This window comes from Plectropomus leopardus, chromosome 20 (genome assembly GCF_008729295.1).
Source record: "Plectropomus leopardus isolate mb chromosome 20, YSFRI_Pleo_2.0, whole genome shotgun sequence".
Taxonomy (NCBI): Eukaryota; Metazoa; Chordata; class Actinopteri; order Perciformes; family Serranidae; genus Plectropomus; species Plectropomus leopardus.
The window spans coordinates 15551300-15575597 of record NC_056482.1 but is presented as its reverse complement, the minus strand read 5'-3'; the positions used below and the strand labels follow the sequence as shown (position 1 = coordinate 15575597).

The window sequence follows — 24298 nt, the reverse complement described above, 5'->3', positions numbered from 1 at the left end:
AAATATGCGACCTTTAATCTTGTTTTTTGTCGTTGTTCGGTATCTTTTTATACTTCTTCAAATGTTATCAGTGTAATTCAGCCCCAGTGATATCTTTTGTGAACAGCTGGTGATCAGTAAGAGGAATTTTTAGACTTTCAAGCTGAGTTTGCTGCGTTGGCAGGCAGTGACTTACTTTAGAAAACGAGTTAAAATGGAGGGGTTACAGTCTGTAACTGCTTCATGACTTTGATTTGTCATTGTAAAAGTCTGATATGAGCTATGAGCTGGAAGCATCTTCCTGTTCTGGCTGCTAAGATGGTTGATGAGTTCACCTTATTCCCAAACAGACAGAAACTGACATTTTGAAAGTTTCCTCTTCCTCCCACATCAAAGGCTCTTTGCCGAGGGGCATTTGTGTTAAGGCCATTGCTGTGTCGCTGTACCTTGTGATGACAGTTCTGCTGAGTTTTCTTAAACTAATGCAAAATGCTTTGGGGCCTGCTCTGTCTTTGATGTGTACTTTTGTGATAAAAGTCAGCGCTGATGTTTCACAGTTGCGCGGTATTATAATTTTTTTTACAATCTGCAGAAAAGATAAAATAACAACACATCGCCCAAACTGTGCCAGCGAATCCTGCCAAAGCCAAACTTGGCTGTGCTTGTCAGACCGCCCCTGGGTGAGCGTGTGTATGTGTCAGAGATATGGTGTAACTGCAGGAGACGCTCTGCATTTCTCACAGTGAAATCTGTCCTCTACCTGAGACTCCAGACAGGAGTCAGATAACCACCACTGGCTGGTGACCTCAATGTTTTCACTGAACATACAGGCTTTCAAGGACACTCAGCCTCCCAAAGAGTTGAGAATACTAAAAATTTATTGAACACATTTACTAAACTGGGCTCTGCATGTGACTTTAAACATGCAGATGATTTTAGGGTTTTAATTTGTTGGCTGCAGCAGCAACACTTTAAAGAAAGAAAGATTTATACAAGCTTTTACTTTGGCTCAGAGGGGCTTTACTTTGCTTGAATAGAAGAATGTGTATGCAAATGTGAGACTTAATTTCAGAAACAAAAGCAAACTGAATCAGCAACGGCTTCAGATTTACTCAGCAAAGTGGCCTCTTAGTGGCTCACTTTGATATCATAAATAAAGCATTGCATTAATGTCTAATCGGGCAGAACCTCTCAACCTAATTCACTAATGAGATTGAGCGATTTCATTCTCAGTGACAAGATATATGTTCCCATCTCCACATTACACAGATTAAATATTGAGCTGGACTCCATTAGTTATATTGAGCGTCGTGAAACCAGTAACCAACCCAGCTTAGCATCACAGGTGAGCTCTTCAGAGACCGCACAGTGTAGACGCAGGACAGCGGCAGGCGGAGAATGATCTCAGGACATGAGTGAAAACTTCCCGATGATGAGCGAGGGGCATGCACTCATAGTGATTAGACTGGATTTTGTGTCCATCAGAAAAAAGCAAGGCAGGCTTATTTATAGCACATTTCTGCAACTAGGCAATTCAAAGTGCTCTGCAAAACAAAAAAAAAACCATCAAAAACATCAAGGCAGAATGGAAAAGAAACACATTAGAAAGGGATATTTAATTGCAATTAAAACAGTCATTAATTAGCAAGAAAATATGAAATAAAAACAAGCTAAAAGAAATGCTGAGAGACGTCTGGATTTGTCTTGGTGTGTGCTCTTAGACCTACTGTCACTGCAAAGAAAACAAATTTCAGAAAGTGAGGACATTTTGGCTAAGGTTAGAATTAGGTTTAGATTCAGGTTTAGATACACACATATGCAAATGTACAGAGAGACACAAATGCGTATCCATATATAATAATATAGGGGCCACATTTAAGAACTTGAACAATTACTCAAAAAATGACTACATCAAAAACAAAACTAAAAACAACAACAACAACAACAAAAAAACATACTGTGTATATTTTTGTATAAATGCATCTGGCCATGCAGATAGTTTGGAGGGCAATGTCAGTCAACTGGTCCACCATTTTGGTCCAAACCAAAATTTCTCAACAACAGTTGATGGATTTCCATGAAACTTTGTGCAGACATTCATCGTCTCCAGAGGATGTAACCCGCTGGCTTTGGCGATTCTCAGACTTTTATTCAGCCCGGTCGCCAGAAAAAATGTTTGCATTGTATGTTTCTGCAAACCACAGATACGTTCCATTTTATGTAGTGGATACATTACAACTTTAAATTTCAACAACACTGTGCTTAAGTGTGGTTAGGTTTAGGCCCAAAAACACCTGGTTATGTTAAGGAAATGATCATGATTTTGCCAGAAATACCTGCTTTCCATGTAACTATCCTGGTTGGAAATGGAGCATTGACTCTGTAAAAACAAAAGCAAAGAACAAAGAAAAACAAACAAAAGTAACATTACCCCCAGGGGGAAAAGACGCTACAGGTCACGAAAAACACCTACATTTGGTGCCTAAATATCTGCTTGTAAAACAGTAACAGGCCGCAAAAACACAACCACCGTCACCTCCACCTCCCTGTGTTAAAGTCAGTTTGTTTGTTACACCACTTTAGACATATGAAACATACAAATGTAAAATATCTGTGGTTTTCAGAAAGGGCCACTGTCAACATTTCCTGGCATTTGGGCTGCTTTTCTGCCAGCACTACCATGAGGTTCACATTTGTGGGTTTGAGCAAAATTTCTTAGCAGCTATTGAATGAATTGCCATGAAATTTGGTGCAGACATTCATGGTCCCTTCAGGATGATTAAGATAACTTTAATGATCCCTTCACTTTTAATTTGGTGCAGCAATCAGCCACAGCTGACAAATTTTAGCACTGTAAATATTGTACCTGCTTTATCAAGATCTATTGTAATGAATAAACGTGTTAAGGTTTTTTTTCAATCAATTTGGGTAAACTGACCTTTAAGTAACTGAATGAGCTCCCAGATTTTCCTGTCATACTGTAAAGTACTTAGTTAGATTGTAAGTTTCAGCTTGAAATTGGTTTTCCTTTTTGTTAATGCTGTTTGTATGATTTGGATACAATCGTGACTTTTTAAGACCAGTCCCCCTTCAAAGAATTTTATTTCTCTTTAAAGTTTTTCCCTCCTTGCTGAAGTCTTAAGCAGTATTTTAGTTTTCAAGGGGTCATGAGGTTCGTTTAGTTCACCTCCTTATGAGAATATGGTCTTATTTTTGCTGCATCTTCAGATGCAATTGGTTATTTTGCACTGTATGTTTGGACATATATTAAAACATGATAAAACCATTGGTCACCAGATATTAAATTGACCAACATACACACACACACACACACACACACACACACACACACACACACACACACACAGAGGGATGATTTAAACCTCTATAAGTTGTTTCATCTTGCTTTAGTTCAAACCGCCAGAATTCTACAACATTTGCCGACATGTTCTTAAGTTAGTTCAGATTTAAAATCCTTTTTCTTGCTGTGTCTAAATTATTTGTAAGACTCCTGTAACTTATTTAATAGTGTCCTGTCTCGTCAGCTGTCTGTTTTTAGGCCTGACTCTCAGTACCTTCTTCTGTGTCGTATTTTGACATTTAAAACACACACTTTAAGGTTTTTCCATTACAGATGTGTGTCCTCCACCTCTCCGTCATAACTGTTGCTTCTGCTGCTAGCATGGAATATTTGATGCTCTGAGGTAAAGGGCCCTTGAGTATTGTATTTCAGGTCATCCATTACCATAATTGCTTTTACCCACCAAGTAGGCTTTCCTTATGCAACCTGCGTGTAAATGTTTAATTACATTGTTTTGAGGTAACAAACTTTGTAACTGCTTTTGACAGGGCGGGTTTGTTGTTTAAAATGTAAAAGAAAACGCTGCTTGTGCTGTGTGCAAACAATAGATTTAGCTGCTTTCAGAGCCTTAATTCTGTAAGTAAGAAACCGTGGCGGAGTGGAGCCACAGCTTGTGTTTCCGTGTCTACATTACACTCACTTGGAAAGCTGAACAAGACGAGCTGTGGTTAGAGTTACACACTTCTCTGACAGATGTCAGTTTGTTAAAGGAGTTCGGTGTCGCTCATTTGAGATGAACAACTGCCTCTGAAAATTTAATTCATGTGTTTTCTGTGTTTGGGGGAAACTTTGATTGTGGCCTTTAAATAAATATAAATGAGCTGCAGAGACTTTGTGGGTCAGTTGTACTGTTTGTTTGGGGACATGTGTTCGCTGTAGCTCGTTCTGCGCCAGCTTGTTGACAGTTGATATTTCTTGTACAGTGGTTGTTGAACATATAATTGGCTCAGCAGCTATAATAAGCCTGTTTGTTGTTGTGGGTTCAGTGAAGTTAAAGCAAAGCGGGCGGCTGTAGTGTCAGAGTGTCTCCGAAGCTGTCAAGCTGCAGCATGTGGAGCATTCATGTGTGTCTGTGAGAAAAGTGGCCGAGCACCATGTTATTGGCGCTTTCTTTGTCCTTGAACGTGTTGAATAGCCCCTTTCATTTCAATGTGAGAAATATGACTACTTCAGCAATTCAATTTTTACGTAACATATCACTGCTAAATTTACAATCTAGGTCACTGATCCCATTAGCCCTCCAGGATTGGGACAGTTTTTTACTTCTATAATGAGAAATTCCAAATTAAACTAAATGGAGAGTAGTTGGCGAGATGCCGAGTCGTGATGTGTGTCTCCAGTGTGTGTTAGATATTAATATCATTTTATATCTTATGGAATTAAAACTGCTGTTTTGATGAACAAAATCAATAAATACTGTTTGAATTTACGGCTAAGGGCTGTATGATGATTATTGAAGCTTTGACTTTTTTAAAATGTGAGACCTGTATCAGGGTTTTTGATATTTGGTATGGACCCCCACCCCTTTAACACAAAAAAAAGTCACTGATTTCAGTGATTCAATAATTTTTCACCCATTTGTAACATTTTCTCTCTGTTAAACAGGCATTAATAGCAGTTTTCTGGGTTATACATATAGGTAAGATCCTGCTACACCAACTAGTATGTTTAGAATATCGTTATCAGCTATGAAACTTCTTCTTACCCAGCGACAAGCAAATGAGCCTACTTCATTGTCATTGGTAGGTGGAGGGGATGGTGTGACATCTGGGTGAGACAGCTGCCAAGCTGCAGACCGTTGTTTGAGACCAAGAAATAACACCGGTTGTTCATTAGTGAGCCGTTTTGGCATTTCCAGCAGTGTTTGCGCCACCAAACTTGGGTCTGTTTTTTAACAAGTTGTTCCAGTGGCATTTGTGACCCCAGACAAGGTACTTTTTAAAGGCATCTCTACATTTTAGGCAATGTTTGTGCAGCCTAAAGTGGGTGTTTTTTTAGTGAGTCATTGATGTGTTTGCAGCAGCAATTATGACACGAAACATGGATGTTTTTTGGAGTCGTCACTGTGTTTTGAGTAGTGTTTCTGCCCATAATTATGGGTGTTTTTTTAGCGTTGTCACTGTGTTTCAAGTAGCCTTTGTGATAAAAATGCACAATCTTGGCATAGTTTCACTCTATAGGACACATATAACTTTAGCATACTTTTGTCATAATGCAGAACACAACCAAGGCGACATGCTCTTTAGAGAGATAATGTTCAGTCCCTTATAACTACAGAGATCTACAATATATCTGCTGTTTCTGAAAACTGGTATATTGACCCCAAAGATACTAAAAAATAAAGAAACAGGGACATGATTTTTGTCTGCTGTGTATGGCAAAATGTGCCTTCATGAGCCATGGCTCAAGCAAACAGCATGTTTGAAAAGGATGGAATTAAATATAAATCTTGTCTATGAAAGAATAAAAATGTTTGGAGACCCTCCTCTCAGCAGAAACAAAAAAACAGATGCCCCTTGTCCTTACCTGACCCCACTTTTCCCATAATAATTTCTGTACAATCCCTAAACTTAAAAAATATATATACCCATCTTCTTCATTCCCTCATGGGTAGTGCCAGCAGGTATCTGTGGAGTTGTGAAAAAATTCACAGAAAATCCAAACTGCACTCTTTGAATATTAAAGATGAGCTGACTGCGTGCACAGTCCTGTTCTCAGAGACGCTAAACTGTAAGCACAAACACTGTCCTGTCTGTGCATGTTTTCATTTTCAATCCTGAGAAGTCACCGGACATCGTAAAATTCATTCCTAAGCATATTAAGATGGTGCACAATAAAATATAATCATGTGCAGTTTTTCTTTTTTTATCCTTTAGATAGACTTCTGCTCTCATGGCAAAAACAGCCGCCAGGAAACCTCGCTTGTATTTGCTGACAGCAACGTTTTGTGAAATATCCACTGCCAGTTGTGACGGCCTGTTCGCAGGCAGAGGACCTTGATGTGATTGAGTGGAGAGAGCAGGAGCAGCTGTGCAGGAATATCAGTATGGTGTGTCAAAAAGAGGAATTATTTGATAAATGTAGGGGAAGCTAATGCAGTCTGATAGTATTTAATCTGCAACCTGGTCCAGCAAATGTAAAACTCAGACAGAGGAGCGGGATTGAGAGAGTGGCTCTTGGCCTGTAGGCATGACCAGGGCTGACTGTGAGTGAGCCGGCGGTGGAAGTGATGGGCTCTGACATTAGTTCAGGGTGAATACACTGAGTAGTGAATCTTCTGGCAGAAGATAACTGTAGATTGGATTGAAAATGATGAGGAGAAGGGAGGGGGTGAACAACAGGAGGGAGCAGCAGCAACGGAGGTGACCACGTGAGGAAAGCTGCTGTAGATGGCAGAGGACAGGGTGGAGATGAGTGATGAGGGGTGCTGAAATCCACCCACGCTGAAGTCCCTAGTGGAACGGCCTACCTTCTGGTTGGGGTGGCCAGGCGATCAGAAGCTAATGCTAATGTGGAGGCGGCAGATGTTCTTATCAGTATAACACTTGAAAGTTAAAAATGCAAACTGCATGCTGCTAAATGTAACACTTCTGCCTTTTATTCAAGTCTGAAAGCAGAGACAAATAATTTGTAGTAATCTGTGGCAGAATTTAGATGTGTAGTTGAAAAAACTACTAAACTAAATGGTCTAATCTGGCCTTTTTGAAAGGCGTTGTGGAGACACACGCATGGTAATTACTGTAAAACTTTAATTAATAGCCAGGTGTTGAATCTAAATTTATTCCCCTATTGTGTAGTGTTTCCCTCCTGTTAATGCATAGTGCCCCCCTGGATGGTTAGGGCTCGGGGGATTGGGTTTTAGGTCAAGTTCAGGTAGGGGAAAACACATATAGACAGGGAAACAGTTTTTGGCACAACACTGCCATTTATTTGTCAAAATATGTAGCCACACCAGGCTAGTGAAAGCGACTTAACTTTTGGGGCATGGCTTTTTGGGTACCTACTACAAACCACACATTTTTTTTTAATTCTTGTCATTTATTGTATAATTTTAGATCCCAGAACCCAAGGTAATGTCCTCATATGTCTTGTTTTGTTCAAACAGTAGTTAAATACAAGATATTCACTTTACAGTGATATATATGAAAAGGAAAAGCAACAAATCTTCTTATTTAAAAAGCTGAAACCAGAGAATCTCATCATACGATGCACTACATATCTGCGTACTATTGTTCAGCATAGTTTTTTGTACAAAGACACTAGTATGTATCTTTTTAAATGCACTGAGCTGTAATTACCACATCACTTCCTTTTAACTGTCCCACAATCGAGGCAAGAGGAAACGGGAAAACACACCTTTGTGGTAGAAAAAAAAAATCCCCTGCAGGGAGATGGTTTGGGGTATGTGCCTCAAGCAGCTCCTTTGAACTGAACAGGTGACATCTTGCCATTAAAATCCAGTATGTAGTTATGATAATACATGTTTGGGTAAGCCATGAAATATGATAGAGAATTCACTTTTCAAATTATTTCAATACCACATGAATGCAGCACAAGGTTGTGGAGGTAACTGGGACAAGTTTTCAAAGAGTTTCAATGCTTGAAAAGTTTAAAATTTCGAAAACATTTGGTCCACTCATTACTTCTCTCTACAGGACATGAAAAGCACACAAAAACATCTATAGGCCAAAAAACAAAGGCATGATATTTCAGTTTTGCAACCTTTATTAAATACTATTGTACGTACAGTATCTGAGGGGCGTATTTGGCTTTGAAAGTGTGTTGCATCCTCCCCTAATCTTATCAGTTATTCCTTATTTTCATTCCTCCTCCAGATGTTGTGAGCTCTTCACAGTGATTTGGATCAATTTTGTTCTCTTGAATATGGTCAGAAATAATGTTATGTGTATATATATCATTTGTCTCAAAGGGGCAACAGTCTGGGGAAAAAAAGCCAAAGTCTTTCCAAATTGTGACTAAGAAATGTGATTTAATGACTCAAGGCTGTTTGTGACTTAGTATTTAATGGGGTTTAATGATTTCCTGTAGCTTCCTGTGTCACCATGATGAAAATGTTACCCTCCGTCAGCCTCACCGTGCCCTTTCCTTGCAGTTATTTATGGTGGACAACGCAGCTGATGACTGGAGGATAGCCATGACATATGAGCGCATCTTCTTCATCTGCCTGGAGATCCTTGTGTGCGCCATCCACCCCATCCCAGGGAACTACACATTTACCTGGACGGCACGCTTGGCTTATACCTATGTGCCATCCAAGACGGATGCGGACGTGGACATCATCCTGTCCATCCCCATGTTCCTGCGGCTGTACCTCATCGCTCGTGTCATGCTGCTGCACAGCAAGCTCTTCACGGACGCCTCATCCCGCAGCATCGGTGCACTCAACAAGATTAACTTCAACACACGCTTTGTGATGAAGACCCTCATGACCATCTGTCCCGGCACTGTGCTGCTGGTCTTCACCATCTCGCTGTGGATCATCGCTGCATGGACTGTGAGAGCTTGCGAGAGGTGCCTGGATCAGTTTCTCACGCTATGCAGCAGTGCTCAGCATGAAACATAGATAAGGCATAAAAATAGATAATGTACACACGTCTTAGCTAGCTGTGTGTCTGAGCATCAAGATAGAGAGATTTACAAGAAAAGATTATAGCCCTGCAGTATTCTGACAACACATTTAATCTTATATGCAGTACATTGGATTTTTTTCTTCTTCTTTTTTAAAAAGTGAGAATTAGTCACAAGGTGAAGCTGGAGTGCATTGGGTGCATGAAGGTTGGCCAACCTTTTGCATTTATTATTTATTACAGGTACCATGACAACCAGGACATAACCAGCAACTTTCTAGGAGCCATGTGGTTGATCTCAATCACGTTTCTTACCATTGGATATGGGGATATGGTCCCAAACACATACTGTGGGAAAGGAGTCTGCCTCCTGACTGGCATTATGGTGAGAAAATTGGACTGGGTGCTCCAGTTGTTGTTTTGCCAGTCATAAATTTTGTTTATTTTTTATTTTTGTGTCATGTCAAGATTTTCACTTGGAAAAAAAAAAACATGGAGAAAGGTCTGCACACTGTAGCTCCCATAAGTGCAATTAATTAGCACATACTTCGTCAGACATACAGAGCTGTATATATAAAGTTGCCATCTTTAAATACACATGGCAGTCATCATATGATCCAGGTGAAATATAAAACCGCCACAAATTACAAATTACATTACATACAAATGTATGATATCTAAATGCATGTAAAGAAAAGCATATATACATATAATACACAACATTGTGCTTCATAACAATATAGACAAGACAAAGCACAGAAAAACATCAGTCCAGAGGCTGTCATACCATCTATATGGCCAGATCTAAATAGAGGTGCCTCCAGATGAGAAGACGGCAAAGAAAAAATGACTTGAAAATAGCAAGAAATTAGTAAAATGAACAACAAAAATTACCTGAAAATTAGTTTTAATAAAATTTAAAAAGAATAGGAAAGTACGCAAAACCAAAAAATAATATAATGAAATGATTTTTTTTTACTATTAATTTCTTTTTTGTTTCCTTTTTCTGATGTTTTTGAAAGAAATCACACCTCTTTGCTCAGGTTTCACTGGTTTAAATATTTGTGAAAGGTGTCTGAAAACAGCACAAGAAAAGTGATGTTGCTCCAGGTTTCAAAGGGTTAAAATAACATATCCCTAAGAATTAAACACAAAACAGGAGTTTACATATTCAGTCCAACAATATTCATAGAGGAGGAGAAAACACACTGTATACATCTGAAGTCAACCGAATACACAAATCATAATGAATAGTAATAAATTCATAGATAAATAAGGATCCCAAAATCAGTTACAGTGAGTAGCCCAGATGTGTGTGACTTCTATGCTTTTTTGTAAGATTTTCCACATGGGATTACAAGATCACCATACCTATTCCAATCATAACTATACAAAACATGTGAAAAAGGAAAAGACATAAGATGCCACCAAACAAAAAAATCCCAAATAATCTGTTCGCATAAGGAACAACCAACTATTTACAGATTATCTCAATGAAGAGTTTTTTTTCTCTTCTCCTAAAATGTCTCCAGATAACATGATAACATATATGTTTTTGGGCATCTTCTATATTTACCAAATCAATATCTATATAAATTTTACTAAATGAAGCATTGCACAGTTCACAACAAAAAGGACAGTAGAAAACAAAATAAAACTCATTTTCTGTATGATATAAACAGCAGACTGGACAGATCCACTTTTCTTCCTCGAGATAACATACCATCCAGTCTCAACAGTCAAATATCAAGTATTAGCTAAGCACTTAGAGATCTTTGTTTATTTTATCCAATATTTTTTCATCATTTAAAAAAGCCTTACTAAACCCAGATTTGCAAAACAATGTGCATATATCATTTTAGACCGACAAATTTGTTTATCCCAGATAAATATTTGTCTTGTCATGTAACCAATCCCATAACTGAGCTGTAGATATTTTCCAATGAGCTTCAAGATTCTCATCCCATGTCTCCCACTGTAGCAACTCTGGTGAAACATTGTGCACACCCAGCCAATATTTCTGATATTGAAAGAAGAAAGCTTTATTATTAACTATTTCATGAATTGAAAAAAAAAAAATCAAATGAAAATAAGTAAAAATGCATGTTGTATGTTTGTGCCTGTCCTGTCTTGGTATTTCACAGGGTGCTGGCTGCACTGCCTTGGTGGTGGCTGTGGTGGCAAAGAAACTGGAGTTAACCAAAGCTGAAAAACACGTCCACAATTTTATGATGGACACCCAGCTAACAAAAAGAGTAAGTGAAAGCTTGGTTATTTTGACATCGCAGATATTTCATCCGTCTGCGTTGTTGACTCAAATGTTTCCTTTTCTTCTTTTTTGCACTTTAGGTGAAAAACACAGCTGCGAATGTTCTCAGGGAGACGTGGCTCATCTACAAGAACACCAAACTGGTGAGAAAGATGGACCATGCCAGAGTCAGGAAGCACCAGAGGAAATTCCTCCAAGCCATTCATCAGTAGGTACCCCGCTCCGAACCCCTGACCTCACTCCACTTACAATGGTCTAATGCCTTTTTTATCCCGCAGTGTTGATTTTAACTGATGCAACACCAACCTGAAATCTGACTTGTTTGACACCTGTAGCAAAAATATGTGCTCAATTTCTTGACAGATCTTGTGCTTGTTTAACCTGACTTTAAATTTGCAGATGTGAAAATGAGTTGGCCTGTTGATTCTGAGTGGTAAAAAAAAAATGCATTTTATGCAATTCGTTGAGAGGTTCATGGAATCCTTTTATGAAAAAGAATCCAGTCAGTGTAAAAGCTACATATTTTAGGTGTAAAATGGCATTTTCGCCAAGTGAGATTCAGAAATGATTTCAGAAAAGAAATCCCTTAAATTTGTAGGTATATAGTGGAAATAGTCAGTTTTGCACAAGTATTCCTGGGAAAAAAAATCACCTTGAAAGATTCTCGAGTAACAGAATCCACAGCAGTATATTGATCTCTCTCCCTCCCTCACCTTTTGCTGTAAGATTGACTCTTGTGTGTTTCCTTCACTGGAAATCAAATGACCTCAGGGCTGACACATGTGGGTTTCTACTTTTCCAGCGGCCGGTCAGACACTTACCTGTCAGCTAGTCTTTTAGCGGTTCCCCGAGGGCCCCAAAAGTGCTACCTAACTCCAAAGCAGTATCGATTTTAGCCTCACCTCGCTCTTGTTTTTCTCCAACCTACAGTGCTTACAAGCACATCCAGTCTGTGGCTTCTTTTGATAACTGGCAATCAAGTCAGTGCTTTATTAAAATAAGTAATGAGCTGTGCAATGATTTTGTTGTTCTGTAGCTTTATGCTGAAGTGAAATGTCCCCTGTTTGTATGTTTGTTTGCTTTCTGTGGTTTTCTGTATGTATATGGGTCTTTGTGGTGTGCAACTTTGATTTGCTCATGAATCTTTTGAACATACGTTTATGTTTCAGAGACATTAGGATGTTTGATTACAAAAGCAGAGAGGTAGAGAAACACAGAGTGTCTGCTGCTGCTGCAACCCGCATCCAGATTTGTGCCGTTTAATAGCATTTTGTCATGGTTGCTTTGTCGAGTCATTATGTCCCCGCTGTCCTAAGCAGGCGATTCGCAGTGTTGATGACAGCGTCTCATGTCCACCTCCTGTTCTCTAGGACAGCCTAATAATGGAAATCCCTCGGAGGTAAAGCTAGATCTATAGAGAACCAGATTCGGTGAGAAAAAGTCACGTCCAGCTCTGTTTGCAAGGACAACTGCTCAGCATGGTGTCAACATCCTCCCGTCACACCTTTATCCTCTATCTGTTTTGTTCACGAGGTAGTCAAAATGTCTTATCTTGGACAGCTTTAAGTATTGCTCTTAGGTGAGATGAATATCGGACAGGAAGTGTCCTGACAGCGAGCAGATCGCTCAAGTGGAGGATCAGAAAAGGCCTGCAGCCATCCTAGACCTGTCATGAGGCAATAGCAAACATCACATCAGATATCATTGTGCCCGTTTCCTCTGTTCAGAGCTGCAAGACAAAACTTTCAAAGAAGTCGTCATCAATCAGTGTAAATGATGTGAGGTGTAAACAGCTGTTAAACTGGGCCATAGATGCTTTGAGGCACTGTTGTGTTGGTGAATGTTTACAGGAAGTTTGTTTTGATATACTGTATTTTCTGATAACCAGGACTAGTGTGGGAAAAAAAGGGGGATTAGACTTAGAGAGCAAGCAGAGCTGCAACTACTGGTCCAAACACGGAGAGATAACACGCTGGTTGCAGAGACAAACAGAAACATTGTTGGTCACAGGTGAGGTGTAGCGATGAGGGTTCCAGCAGCCAGACTTGAGCAAACAGATTTTGCCATCTGAATATGTTTATCTGATGTTGTAATAATTCATTTGTCTACTTCATGTTTCCTTTTTTTCCTGTTTGTGTCGACACAATGCAATAGAGCTCGAAAGTAAGTCTTCGCCTCACATGTAGATACAGACCTGTTGTGTGCATGCTAACGAGAGCTTGTCCTTCAACCCAATAATGTGACTAAAAAATTACACTCCCTCATTTGATAAGTGAAATTCATGTCACGAAAAAATGTTGCACTTTGCACTGATTGAATCGTCTCACATGACACAATCATAACGCCGCCAGATTATTTCATTTAAGCTGCTACGAAGGATTTTATTAGATGTCTGTTCAACTGAATAGCATGTCAATTTGATAAAATGCACATTAGCCTCACATTTTTTATTCCGAGTTCAACATTTTGCAAACAACTTTAAATAACCAGCACAAACACCTTCTTTTTATGTCTTATTATTGAGTAGATCTTTGCTGCACTTTGTAAACACACCCACAGATGCATATTGAGTGAATTTCAATTATCAGTGATGGAGGGTGTTTTTCTTTCCATTTCTGCATGGATGTGATGAGAATTTGATCTTTAATCAGAAAGCCACTGATTAAACTCCAATCAACTGTGCTTTCACTTACCGAAGGATGACGACTAGAGCTCTACAGGACCTGCAGTAGCACAAGTATATGATTTATAATCTCCCTCAAGTCATGTTATACAACTCAGCAGTCATGCTCATACAGATCAGGGCTTGGGGTCATCTTTCGGCGTGTGGAACCATTGTTAACGCCTGTTGCTACATTTGCAGCCACATTTCCTCCCATTTCTCTGTTGGATGACACAGTAGGAAAAAATAATGCTGATCTGGAGTTATCATGGCGGGGAAACAGCATAATAACAGACATACAGCTGTCATGCATTTTCTGCAGTAAGAGGAATTAGCAGAGTTAGCAGCAGACAGATTTTAAACACTCCTGAGGTTATTTGGATGGTGCAGTTTTATCACATGAATTTGCATGCAGTGGTGCTCCCACACAATTGCTTGCCCACCCCATGGACATTTTTAAGCTAGTGCAAACACACTGGTATCTTGTAAAACTAGTCAACATAAGGAATCTATTTTTACCAACAGTGTTGGCATAGTTTATAGAGAAGGGGGGTAAATAATGCTCCAAATTTAGCCTAGAATTTGGCATGGCCATTTTAAAACTTGAACTCTCACCTCTAGATATCTGAATGAAAATGGGTGCTGCCTGTACCCACAAGTCTCCCCTAAGGAGACACACCAAACCTAGAAATCATTTACAAAAGCTGACTCTTGCATTGTCTTACGTCGCCTATGTCTCAGACTGCAAAGACTGCAACCGACGGCCAACCAGCATGTATGTTTTGCAGCTTTGTTAGAGTAAATATCTCTCCATACCAACAGATGACGGTAGTCTGTAATCGTCATTCAAAAAGGGAGACTGCAAAACAGTCTTGCTGCTAGATATCCAGTTAGCACATTAACAACAGAATACCATGTTGACAAAACAAAGCATATTTACCATGCGGCAGTGAACAACAACACAAACCATCAGGAAACGCTTCTGCAAAAGAGCTCAACAGCTACTGAAAAACAATCTTACCTTATATAACTAGTTTGTTTTCACTCCCTCCTGACTTTAGCTAGCCCATTTTCTTTACTTTCCTCACCTCTATTTATTTTCTCCTGCCCTAAGTTCACTGATGTGCACTTTGGTGTGCCACTCTAAGATTTTCAGTGGCCCCATCTGGCCACCCCTATGAAAAAATTCTGGGGGTGCCACTGTTTGGACATGCAACCAAATGATTTACATTATTACAGCCGTCAAGTCAAATGTCTCAGTACTGTCACACCATACCCTTTGGGAACGCTGTCCTTTTCAGTCTACAAGGTTGAGGAGGGAATCATAGCGGGCCACAGGGCACTGAGTGGTTGTTAGCTCAGAGATCAGTGGATCGGAGAAACAGGAAAGTGACCTAAGAGGAAGGTCAGGGTAAAGCCTCCGAGCAATCCCGTTTGAGCCCAAGAGGCTGTGACTGTGACCGACGGCATGAAGCTGTCAGCAGGGACGGGCTGCAGAATGGTCACCCTGTCCATTACACCGGAGAGAAATTAGCATTTCTTTCCACAATGAGGCAAAGGGAGGTCATGACAAAGAAAGCAAGTCGAGAGGCTAAAAAATATGGCGCAGCACTAACTGAGATTGCCTTAACTGATTTAGTGGGGTATTGAAAAGCTTAGCGTAGCCGTTTTCCCCTGATGAATAGCAAGCAGATTTAGAGTGCCCATTGAAAAGGAGAACTGCCCATGAGGAGTGATTGACTGAGGGAAAGAGACACATAGAATATAAAGACGGGGCAAGTGGGCTTCCCCGTCCTGACCTCGAGTTGCCCTGTGACCCCATCTAACAGCTAATGGTCATCCAACTGTGAAATGTATAATTTTAACAGGTCTTACATCAACTGCAAAGTCATTTAACATTAAATACCTATTATCTTTTATCATTTTTAGATACCTTCGTTTTTCCTTTTCATTTAAATACATGAATAATAAAGTGCAATAGTGTTCTGTCTTTAGAGTCTGCTCTGTATGAAGCATTTCGGACCTTAGTTGTCAGGACACCTTCCCCTGCCTGTAGTTTCCTTTAGTGACTCCTGTGGCACCCTCTGTTGGTCTAACCCGTCATCTTCGCTCCACATCTGCCTGTCCTCAGGAAACAAAGAAATGATCCCGCATTGCATGAGAATGGGTGCATCTCAGCTAATTAGCCGACCCCGCTCCCTCCCTAAGGGCCCCCTTAATCCTCTCTCAATCTTCATTACTGTTTGCCTTCGATTCACACACAACCTAATAATCACCTCAAACAGCCTTCATGTCTCCATTAGTTTATAGGTTTTTTATAAGAATCTGAAACGCTGGCATCAGGACGCTTCTGTGTGTATTGTGCTCAGTTTAATTTAGCATGCGTGGGTGATTCTGGAAAAAAAAAATCCCTCTTTAATATCTTGAAACCACGTGTGGTCGACACTCTACAATACTGCACAGTTGCTGTTTTTGAGCCCCCTGAGAGGAGGAGTTAAAACGGGCTTTAGAAGCCTAATTAAACAGGAGATGTGAATTATTTAAACATGTTGTATGAAGTAGAAAAGATAGTTTTTGCAGACTTTACAAGCAGGATTTCTTGGTTGATTAAAAAGGTGGACCACAAGTTAACTGTCACTGGAAAAAGCAATGTAATTGTCATTTTCAATCTGTGATGCAAGAATAACAGGATTCCTTTAGAGGAGCAGTGTGAAGGATTTAGGAAAATATTGGCAGAAACGGAGTATAATAAGATTAGTATGTTTTCTCTTGTGTAAAGTCGCCTGAAAATAAAAATTGTCGTGTTTGTGTTGCCTTAAAATCAGCCATTTATATTTACTGAGTGAGCAGTTCCTCAGCTGCATAATCCACCATTTTGCACCACAATGTCTCTACAGCAGCCTAGAAAAGACAAACCAAACACTGGCTTTAGTAGATAGAGCCATTCACAGTTTCACATTGGCCACCGTAGTTAGCAGCCCCTCAACAACTAGCTGAACAGCACTGGAGAAGCATTGATTTGTAATGTGAAACAGCTTTTTTTGGTATTGTTACCAGTTTAAATCCCTGGGTCTGAGACCTCTGCAGATAAGTTAGCTCCTGTTAAAATCCCTCTGAACATCTGGATCTTAAATTATCAGAAATAAGAAAGAAAGAAATAACATGAGCACATATTAGCAAGTGTTTAGTGGCTGGTCTGCGACGAGCCAAACAGCATCCAAAAACATTTATTTTTAATGTAGAACTGCTTTATTCAGTATTTTTTTACCAGTTTAAATCACCTGGTCCATTTGTTTCGGATAGGAAGATACCTCTGCAGATAATTTGGCTCCTGTAAAAAAAACAACAACACTTGAACATCTGAATCTCTAATGTAAGCACACATCAGCAGGTGCTGGGTTAGCAGCTGGCCTGCGACAAACCAAACAGCACCAGAAAAAATCTGATTTTTAATGTGAAACAATTTTTTTTAGTGTCTCTACCCATTTTTAACACATGGTCCATTTGTTTTTGAGAAAAAGAGACTTCTGCGGATAATTCGTCTCTCAGTAAAAGCCTCCTGAACAATTAACACTGAAGGAATTCTAACCCAGAGTGCATGCCTACCACACAGGAAAAGTTGCAGCTGGCCACTAGATGTGACCAAATCCTACACACTGCTCCTTTAAGCAGTAAATTGTGAAGAACTTTTTTAATTTTCCTCAATTCTGATGCCTTTTTTTTAATGTTTGTATTGAAAAGTTTCAAATGGAAGACGGTCCACATGTGTGCAGATTCCTGCTATCAAAAGATAAAACTCTAGTCTGTGTTAATATAAAACAGTGTTTGATACCTGTGGCTTTTGAGTGACTCAATAATTAATAAACATAAACAGAAAAAGTTGACCAGGAGAACATTAATGATACAACAGTTTGTATGACAAGTAGCTATTGAGTGGTGTGAGTCCTCCTCCTCCTTCTCTTAGTATGGTTTTGTTGGTTGAGTAGGACGTAGAGCTGGTCTCATTCTCCTCAGTGGCAGCTCTCCCACCCTCTGTGGTCTCCTTTCCACTTGCATGCAGCTCAACCAAAAACAGACTGACCCCTGCATTCTATACACACATCCTGTGCATGTCCTAGGAGTGCTCTCCGTGTGTATGCCTTGTGTGTGCACAAATTTAATGACAAAATTCTGATAGCGTTAATTTATTGGGTTCTGAATGGTCTTGTGTTCAGATTGAGAAGTGTTAAAATGGAGCAACGCAAGCTGAATGACCAAGCAAACTCACTAGTGGACCTTGCTAAGGTAAGCTAGACCAACAGTCTACTGCTGCATTGCACATTGGGACACACAACTCTCCTGATTTCCTGTGTGTGATTGACTTCAATGCATGCTAGTTCACTCGCTGAATTAGTTTTGTTTTCTGATGTAATCAAAGTCTACAGGTGTCAAATAAACAGACAGGCTGCTCGCAGGGTGATTAAAAATAAATCTGTGTGTACTTCTGGTTGTCTGCACTCACCTGAGATTTTGTGGGTTTGGAATAATAACTTCATTTTATTTCACAGTGTAAATCCCCAGGACTTGTTCTCCGGAAAATTACTGAATGAGAGTAATGAGAAACCCCCTTTGTGTCTGTGCTGGGTTTTTTCTTCACCTTATGTACTCTCTGATGTTTGTCTCCAGATGCACTAAACAGAAGTTGACAAACCTTAGGGAAAGACCAGGCAGCGCGCCAGCCTGACACAGCAGAAACAGTAACCTGGGAAGGGAGACACACTGTGATCTGATGATTCAGCCAGAAGTAAAGGCAGAGAAAGAGAGCAGGGAGAGGCAGAAAGAGCTTTGACATTCAAACGTACAGCACAGTCAAACTGGATTCAGGCCAGCGTGTCATGAAAGGTATTAGTTCATATTCCCCAATCACCTCGTGCTGTAAAACGGCAGTGAGAGCTGGGATATGACATTGGATATCAGGTGGCTTAGAGCCAGCGCCACTCAGCTGTAGTCTCTGTTATATGAGTGTGTTGCCATAAGAGGGCAGAGTCGCCTTAGTCTCTTCGTGCTCTCAGAAGAAAGATGGAGCTAAATAGAGCTGAACATATCATTGGCAGCTGCACCGCCACTGCAGTGCAATGTGAAATTCCTCAGATCACAATGTATCCCCTTAACTCATTATCTCCTCCACAGTCTAATAGAGAGCGTGTTTCTTCCTTCTATGCCACTTAACCGATGCACTGTTGTCTCTCTTCGCAGCATTTTCTTAACTTTGCCATTCAGGCTAAATTACATGTCCTCGAAATTGCAAAATTGCTCACTCAAGCTGCTTTTAAAACAATCTCTGCCACTCTTCTCCCTCTCCCTCTCTCATTCTCTCGTTCAGAAATAGGCTGATGGTGTCAATTTGTGGTTTTATTATGCAATTGAAGTGGATCCATAATAATGGCATATATTCTTGCTCCATCAGTTTCATCCTCTATTTGTGATATTTGTTCCCTCATGGTTTACTGGGCCTCCTTTCTTGGTCTCCAGCATCTTTTTTTAATGTGTTCCTGTTACATTTCATGATTTACAGATGAGGCCTAGACTTGAGTCACTTCAGCTCCACGTGCAATCAGTTATTTAAAAGGATGGCTTACATAAGATAAGATACCCATACATTTAAGTATTCGGTTATTTGCATTCGCAAGCCACTGAGAAATCTAGGCATGCAAAGAAATCACGATTAGATCAGTGTTTATGTAAGTAATACTACACATTGAAACCCTTGTCTCTGCTAGTCGCCACACTGAGCGGTGTCAGTGCTACTTTAGCTCTCACTGATTCAAATAAACAACCTATCCCATTAAACCCGCCTCAAATCAGAAGAGGACAAGGTAAGTGATGGATGGCATCGCCTCTAGGCTGCCAGAGATTATTAGTCCTCTGCTGAATAATGCCTCAGAAACCGCCCTCCAGCAGCATCACCCCCACACCTCATCTGGAATGTGACATGGATTTCTTTAGTGCTTTGTTGACTGTTTTTTGAAGAGTGAACCTTGGGAGTTAAAAAGCAGCAGCTTAAGTTTATATATTATTTAAAAAGTCTGTGGACAGATGTGTGATGCGTCAAAAGAGCAGAAGGCATCATGCAAACTCAGCAGGCACCTTTCCTGTCTCCCCAAGGTCACAGGCTAATGTACTCTGGTCTGCATGGAAACATGAAGTCTTGTAAACTGGTCATATTAAATCTGCCCTTCTCAGCCAGTCTTAACAGGAAATGGTTTTCAAGGTTGTAACATAACCTGATGATTTTTTTTATGTGGGACCTCTGGTCCCCCAAAACGGCAGATCAATGGGACAGTCGCTGGTGAATTGTAGCCAACCAAATGCATTAGACTCCATGACTGTACCATAATCAAAGCATTTACTTTAACTTGTAAAAGTTGATTGGTTATTTGGTTGTTGATGACTGATATCATGTCTGCTATCTTATTTGGCATTTTGTGTTAGATGCTGAGATTACAGGATTGGTTCACATTTTTCAACTTTGACTAAAAACACACACATTCTCATACAGTATGCACACTGATAGATACATGTTTGCTTTATTGTTTCTTTTTAATATAAGGCTTCAGCAGTCAGAGTTGCTCTTGTTGCATTCAGAATCGCACTTTTTTTTATGTTTAAGTACTTAATGCAGCTGCCCTCACAAAGTATAACCTGCATGGAGTATGCACACAACTGGGATGTACTACTTGGTCATAGTAATGTGTCTTGAACTTTGACACTCTTGCTCATATATCATTTGAAGTCCACTCAGCCACATGCAGCAATAATACATTAATTTATGTGCAAAAAAATATGTAGTACTTACACCTGAATGTGCTGTCATCCATTATTGCAGCTTCTGTCAGCTGTCAGCAAACTGTCATGTGTCTGGGGCTTGGTGAATTTTATGTATCACTGCACAGAGGATTGTTTGTCAGAATAGCTAGAAAAGAAATGTGTTAACCACAGACCTTATTTCAGACATCTAACCAAAAAAACTGTTAAACACCCTCAAAACACATTAACTTTGAGAAAAGGAAACTAGAAGTCCAAACATGCCAACTGATTTCTATGCTTTAGGACTCATTCTTGTAGCACTCTGTGGTATAAGCCAAACTTTGACATGCATTTTTACACAATATGAGCACAGTTAATTTTGTCCCCCATCGCTTAGACTTAAATCGCTTCTTTTACACCATTTAAAAGAGTGAATGATTGCTGTGACAATTAATGGTTTCAGTGCACATATAAGTATGCAAGTATTGTTTTTAGACAGACTTTAAAAATGTGAACCTGTCCTTTAATTGTTTTTGTGTCAGAATCCACAAATGTTTGTTCCCTTTTTATTTAAAGCCTACCTTAAATCTGAACAGTGGGTTGAGAATGTAGTGAATGTGAAGCTCACAGCCACTTTTATTTCCTTTCCTCTCCTTCTCAGAATGAATCTTTCAGCTGTATTTTTAAGATGCCTGTGTGTTTATTTATATTTTATCCTTCTTGTTAATAATGAATGTATACATTTTTTTCCAGGATGTCCATCAAAATAAACATCAATTTGTAAAATGATCCTGTTAAAAGTATTTCCTCTCCCCTGTTCCAGACTCAGAACATCATGTATGACATGATATCGGACTTGAATGAGAGAGGAGAGGACATGGAGAAGAGGATTGCCCTGCTGGAGACAAAGCTGGAGACTCTACTGAGTAACTTGCAGGCTCTGCCGGGACTCATCAGCCAGGTCATCAGCCAGCAGCACAGGGACTTCCTGGAGGTGCAGCTCCAGCCTTATGACAAACACAGCCCTGAGCGCTCACAGTCAGTGTCCCGACGGAGGTCGTCCTCCACAGCACCGCCCACCTCCTCCGAGAGCAGCTAGAGTCCAAGGGGAATGCCTCCACTGAAGACTTTTGCCATCATATGGCCAAGTTGCATTTATCGTAAAGCCTTATGGTTTCAATAAGTATTATCCAAATTCTGATGACAGAATCCAAGATACTGGGGACAATGCATTTTAATGGATAACTTCATGCTGTTATTTGTTTTTTATTACCTCAAAAGATGATGTTATCCTTGCTCTGGTGACACAAATAATGGCGCTTCCCTCAGTAAAAAGGCCTATCGATGGGGGTATGATACGAACTCTACTCCATCTCTATGCAGAGATAGCCAGTTTTAGGTGGCAAGGTTACCATGTGTGAGACTATTGCACTAAAATAGTGCTTCTCACAGACTTTGTGCTTCCACCGGCTTGATTCAGTTGCTGTGTTCCTCAAAGCAAACTGAGAAACCACTGAGAAATCAGTCAGGGAGCATGACAGTGATATTGGAAAAAAGTGCTGTGTTTGATGGACTGGAGTGAACTGAGAGCAGACGGCAGATGAAAATCGCTCCTGCACACTGTCACTCAGAGATAACTTAAAAAGCTTGAAATGAGGAAAAAAGCATATATCTTTTAGGTTAGAAACAGCATCAACTATAGTGGTTTTCTTTTGCAGAGTGCCCCTGTAGAATGACTATTTTTGGGGCGACGTTGCAAATAATTTACTCCTCTAGTCAAAATGAATGCATCAAAATCTGTACTTGCACTTACTTTTTAATCAATGCACTTCAATGCTGACGGACGTATGATATAAAGATGCGTTGCTCATTAAAAGAAGAACATTTGAGATGTTTGGGCATGGGTTTATTATTGTCAATTCTCATGTTGTGGCTAGTGTTGAATCAAGTCAAAGCCCTTTTTTTTCACTAAAGAGCATAAATGTAGACTCGTAGAGGTTTACAGAAATGCATTGAGTGATCACAAACTCAGTAATTACGCCTCATCATGCTGTGTCTCACCTCTTGTCCTTCCTTCCTGTGCTATTTATGCTTGCTGTCACCCCAGCTGGGCAAAACAGATGCTGAACAGCAACTCATTGAAACCAGATCTACCTTTTAAAAATAAAATGCCTATTTTTATATATTTTGATGAGGACAAGCACACCTCTTATGACTAAACAAACAACAACGGGGACATATGAATCGACAGATTCAGCATATGTAGCACATGGTTTCATATTTCTTGGACTGGAGCTAAGATACATACACAAAGTTGTCTATTAGGTTCTTTTCTGAACTTGATTGTAGACTATTTAAAAATTGCATTATTCTTCAGATTGCATTTATGTTTTACAGCACAGGCTTTAGATGACGCTGTTGGCTGAGCTGGAAGAGCAATATTTAAGAATAGAGCTGGTAAATTTACCAACAGTGGCTGGCATTTATTAAGTTTTATTGTCAAAAATCTAATTACGATATTTTGAATTTGATTGAAATATCCTCCTTGGCCTTTCACACAGGGTATCTCCACTGTGTGAAAAGCCCTGATACGGCCAATATACCCTCTAGACATTAATATCCACTGTATGAACATAGTTGTTAATGCAACCTGTAGAGGTTCACAGAGCATAGCATGGGTCAGAGGAGATCATCAAATCAGCAGCACTGATCTTGTTCAACCAGCCCTCCCACTAACCAATAAGTCTATCAGATGGTCAACAACATGAACGGTGTTCAGTCCACAAACTTCAGCAACATAGAAACCAATGAGAGATTATACTGTATGCGACTTAAACAATAAACAATTAAACAATAAAAATATACAATTTGACTGGCCTGTGTTCTTTTATTATTATGCGTGAGAATTTGTATTAAATAGAACATGTTAAGTGTGTATTTGTGTGTGCATCTGCAAGTAAAATAATTACATTGGCATATATCTGTATACTGTGAGTTGTGGTCAAAATTACTTTTTCATTGAATTTAATCAGATTTTTTTGACAGCCTCTCTTGATTTCTTGCTGAGCAAGCAATAAGTGAAGACAAATTAGGGAGGTGGATGTGTATTCAGGGTAGGTTTTGGCCATAGACAGTAACTTGTTGGCACTCTAAAGCAAACAGTAGAATGACCATCAGTGTTACAAGTACCCTTTTGCTTATAAAGTACCAACAACACAATGTAAAAAAAAATCTAAATCTGCTTTAGTATAAGTGTTACCAGCAATAAATAAATCAGTAAAATTAGTAAAAATTCTCAGTCTGAAGAAAAAAATGTTCCACATGACACATTATCATTATTATTATGATTATCATTAAATATGACGTTATCAGATTATTATTGATTATTATTATTATACAGCCTAACGTATATCAGGTTTTATTTTCTAAATGTAAAATCTTAACCATGCAGAGTAAATACCTGCCAGTGAAATGTAGTGTAGAGAGAATAGAAGAGAATCCTTGTAACTTTCCATCTCTGTCCCTTATCTATATAAAAAGAGTGGGAAACTATTATGTCTGACTTTTGCCTATTACCTCTAACTTTAGTTATCTTTATTTTTTATCCACTTCTGTTATCTACATCTCCTCTTCTTTAGTGTTATGTCCTGTTA

The 24298-nt window shown here is 39.5% G+C and overlaps 1 protein-coding gene across 1 annotated transcript in view; it reads left to right on the top strand.

The window, feature by feature from the left end:
- kcnn2 (potassium calcium-activated channel subfamily N member 2) overlaps window positions 1–21744 on the top strand; it is a 29456-nt gene extending 7712 nt beyond the window's left edge. The window contains exons 3-9 of the mRNA XM_042509554.1: window positions 8454–8872; window positions 9172–9313; window positions 11073–11183; window positions 11278–11405; window positions 13352–13360; window positions 18074–18143; window positions 21469–21744. Of these exons, the coding sequence (XP_042365488.1) occupies window positions 8454–8872; window positions 9172–9313; window positions 11073–11183; window positions 11278–11405; window positions 13352–13360; window positions 18074–18143; window positions 21469–21744 (1155 nt within the window). The remainder of the gene's footprint in view (window positions 1–8453; window positions 8873–9171; window positions 9314–11072; window positions 11184–11277; window positions 11406–13351; window positions 13361–18073; window positions 18144–21468) is intronic.
- The last annotated feature ends 2554 nt before the right edge of the window (window positions 21745–24298 follow it).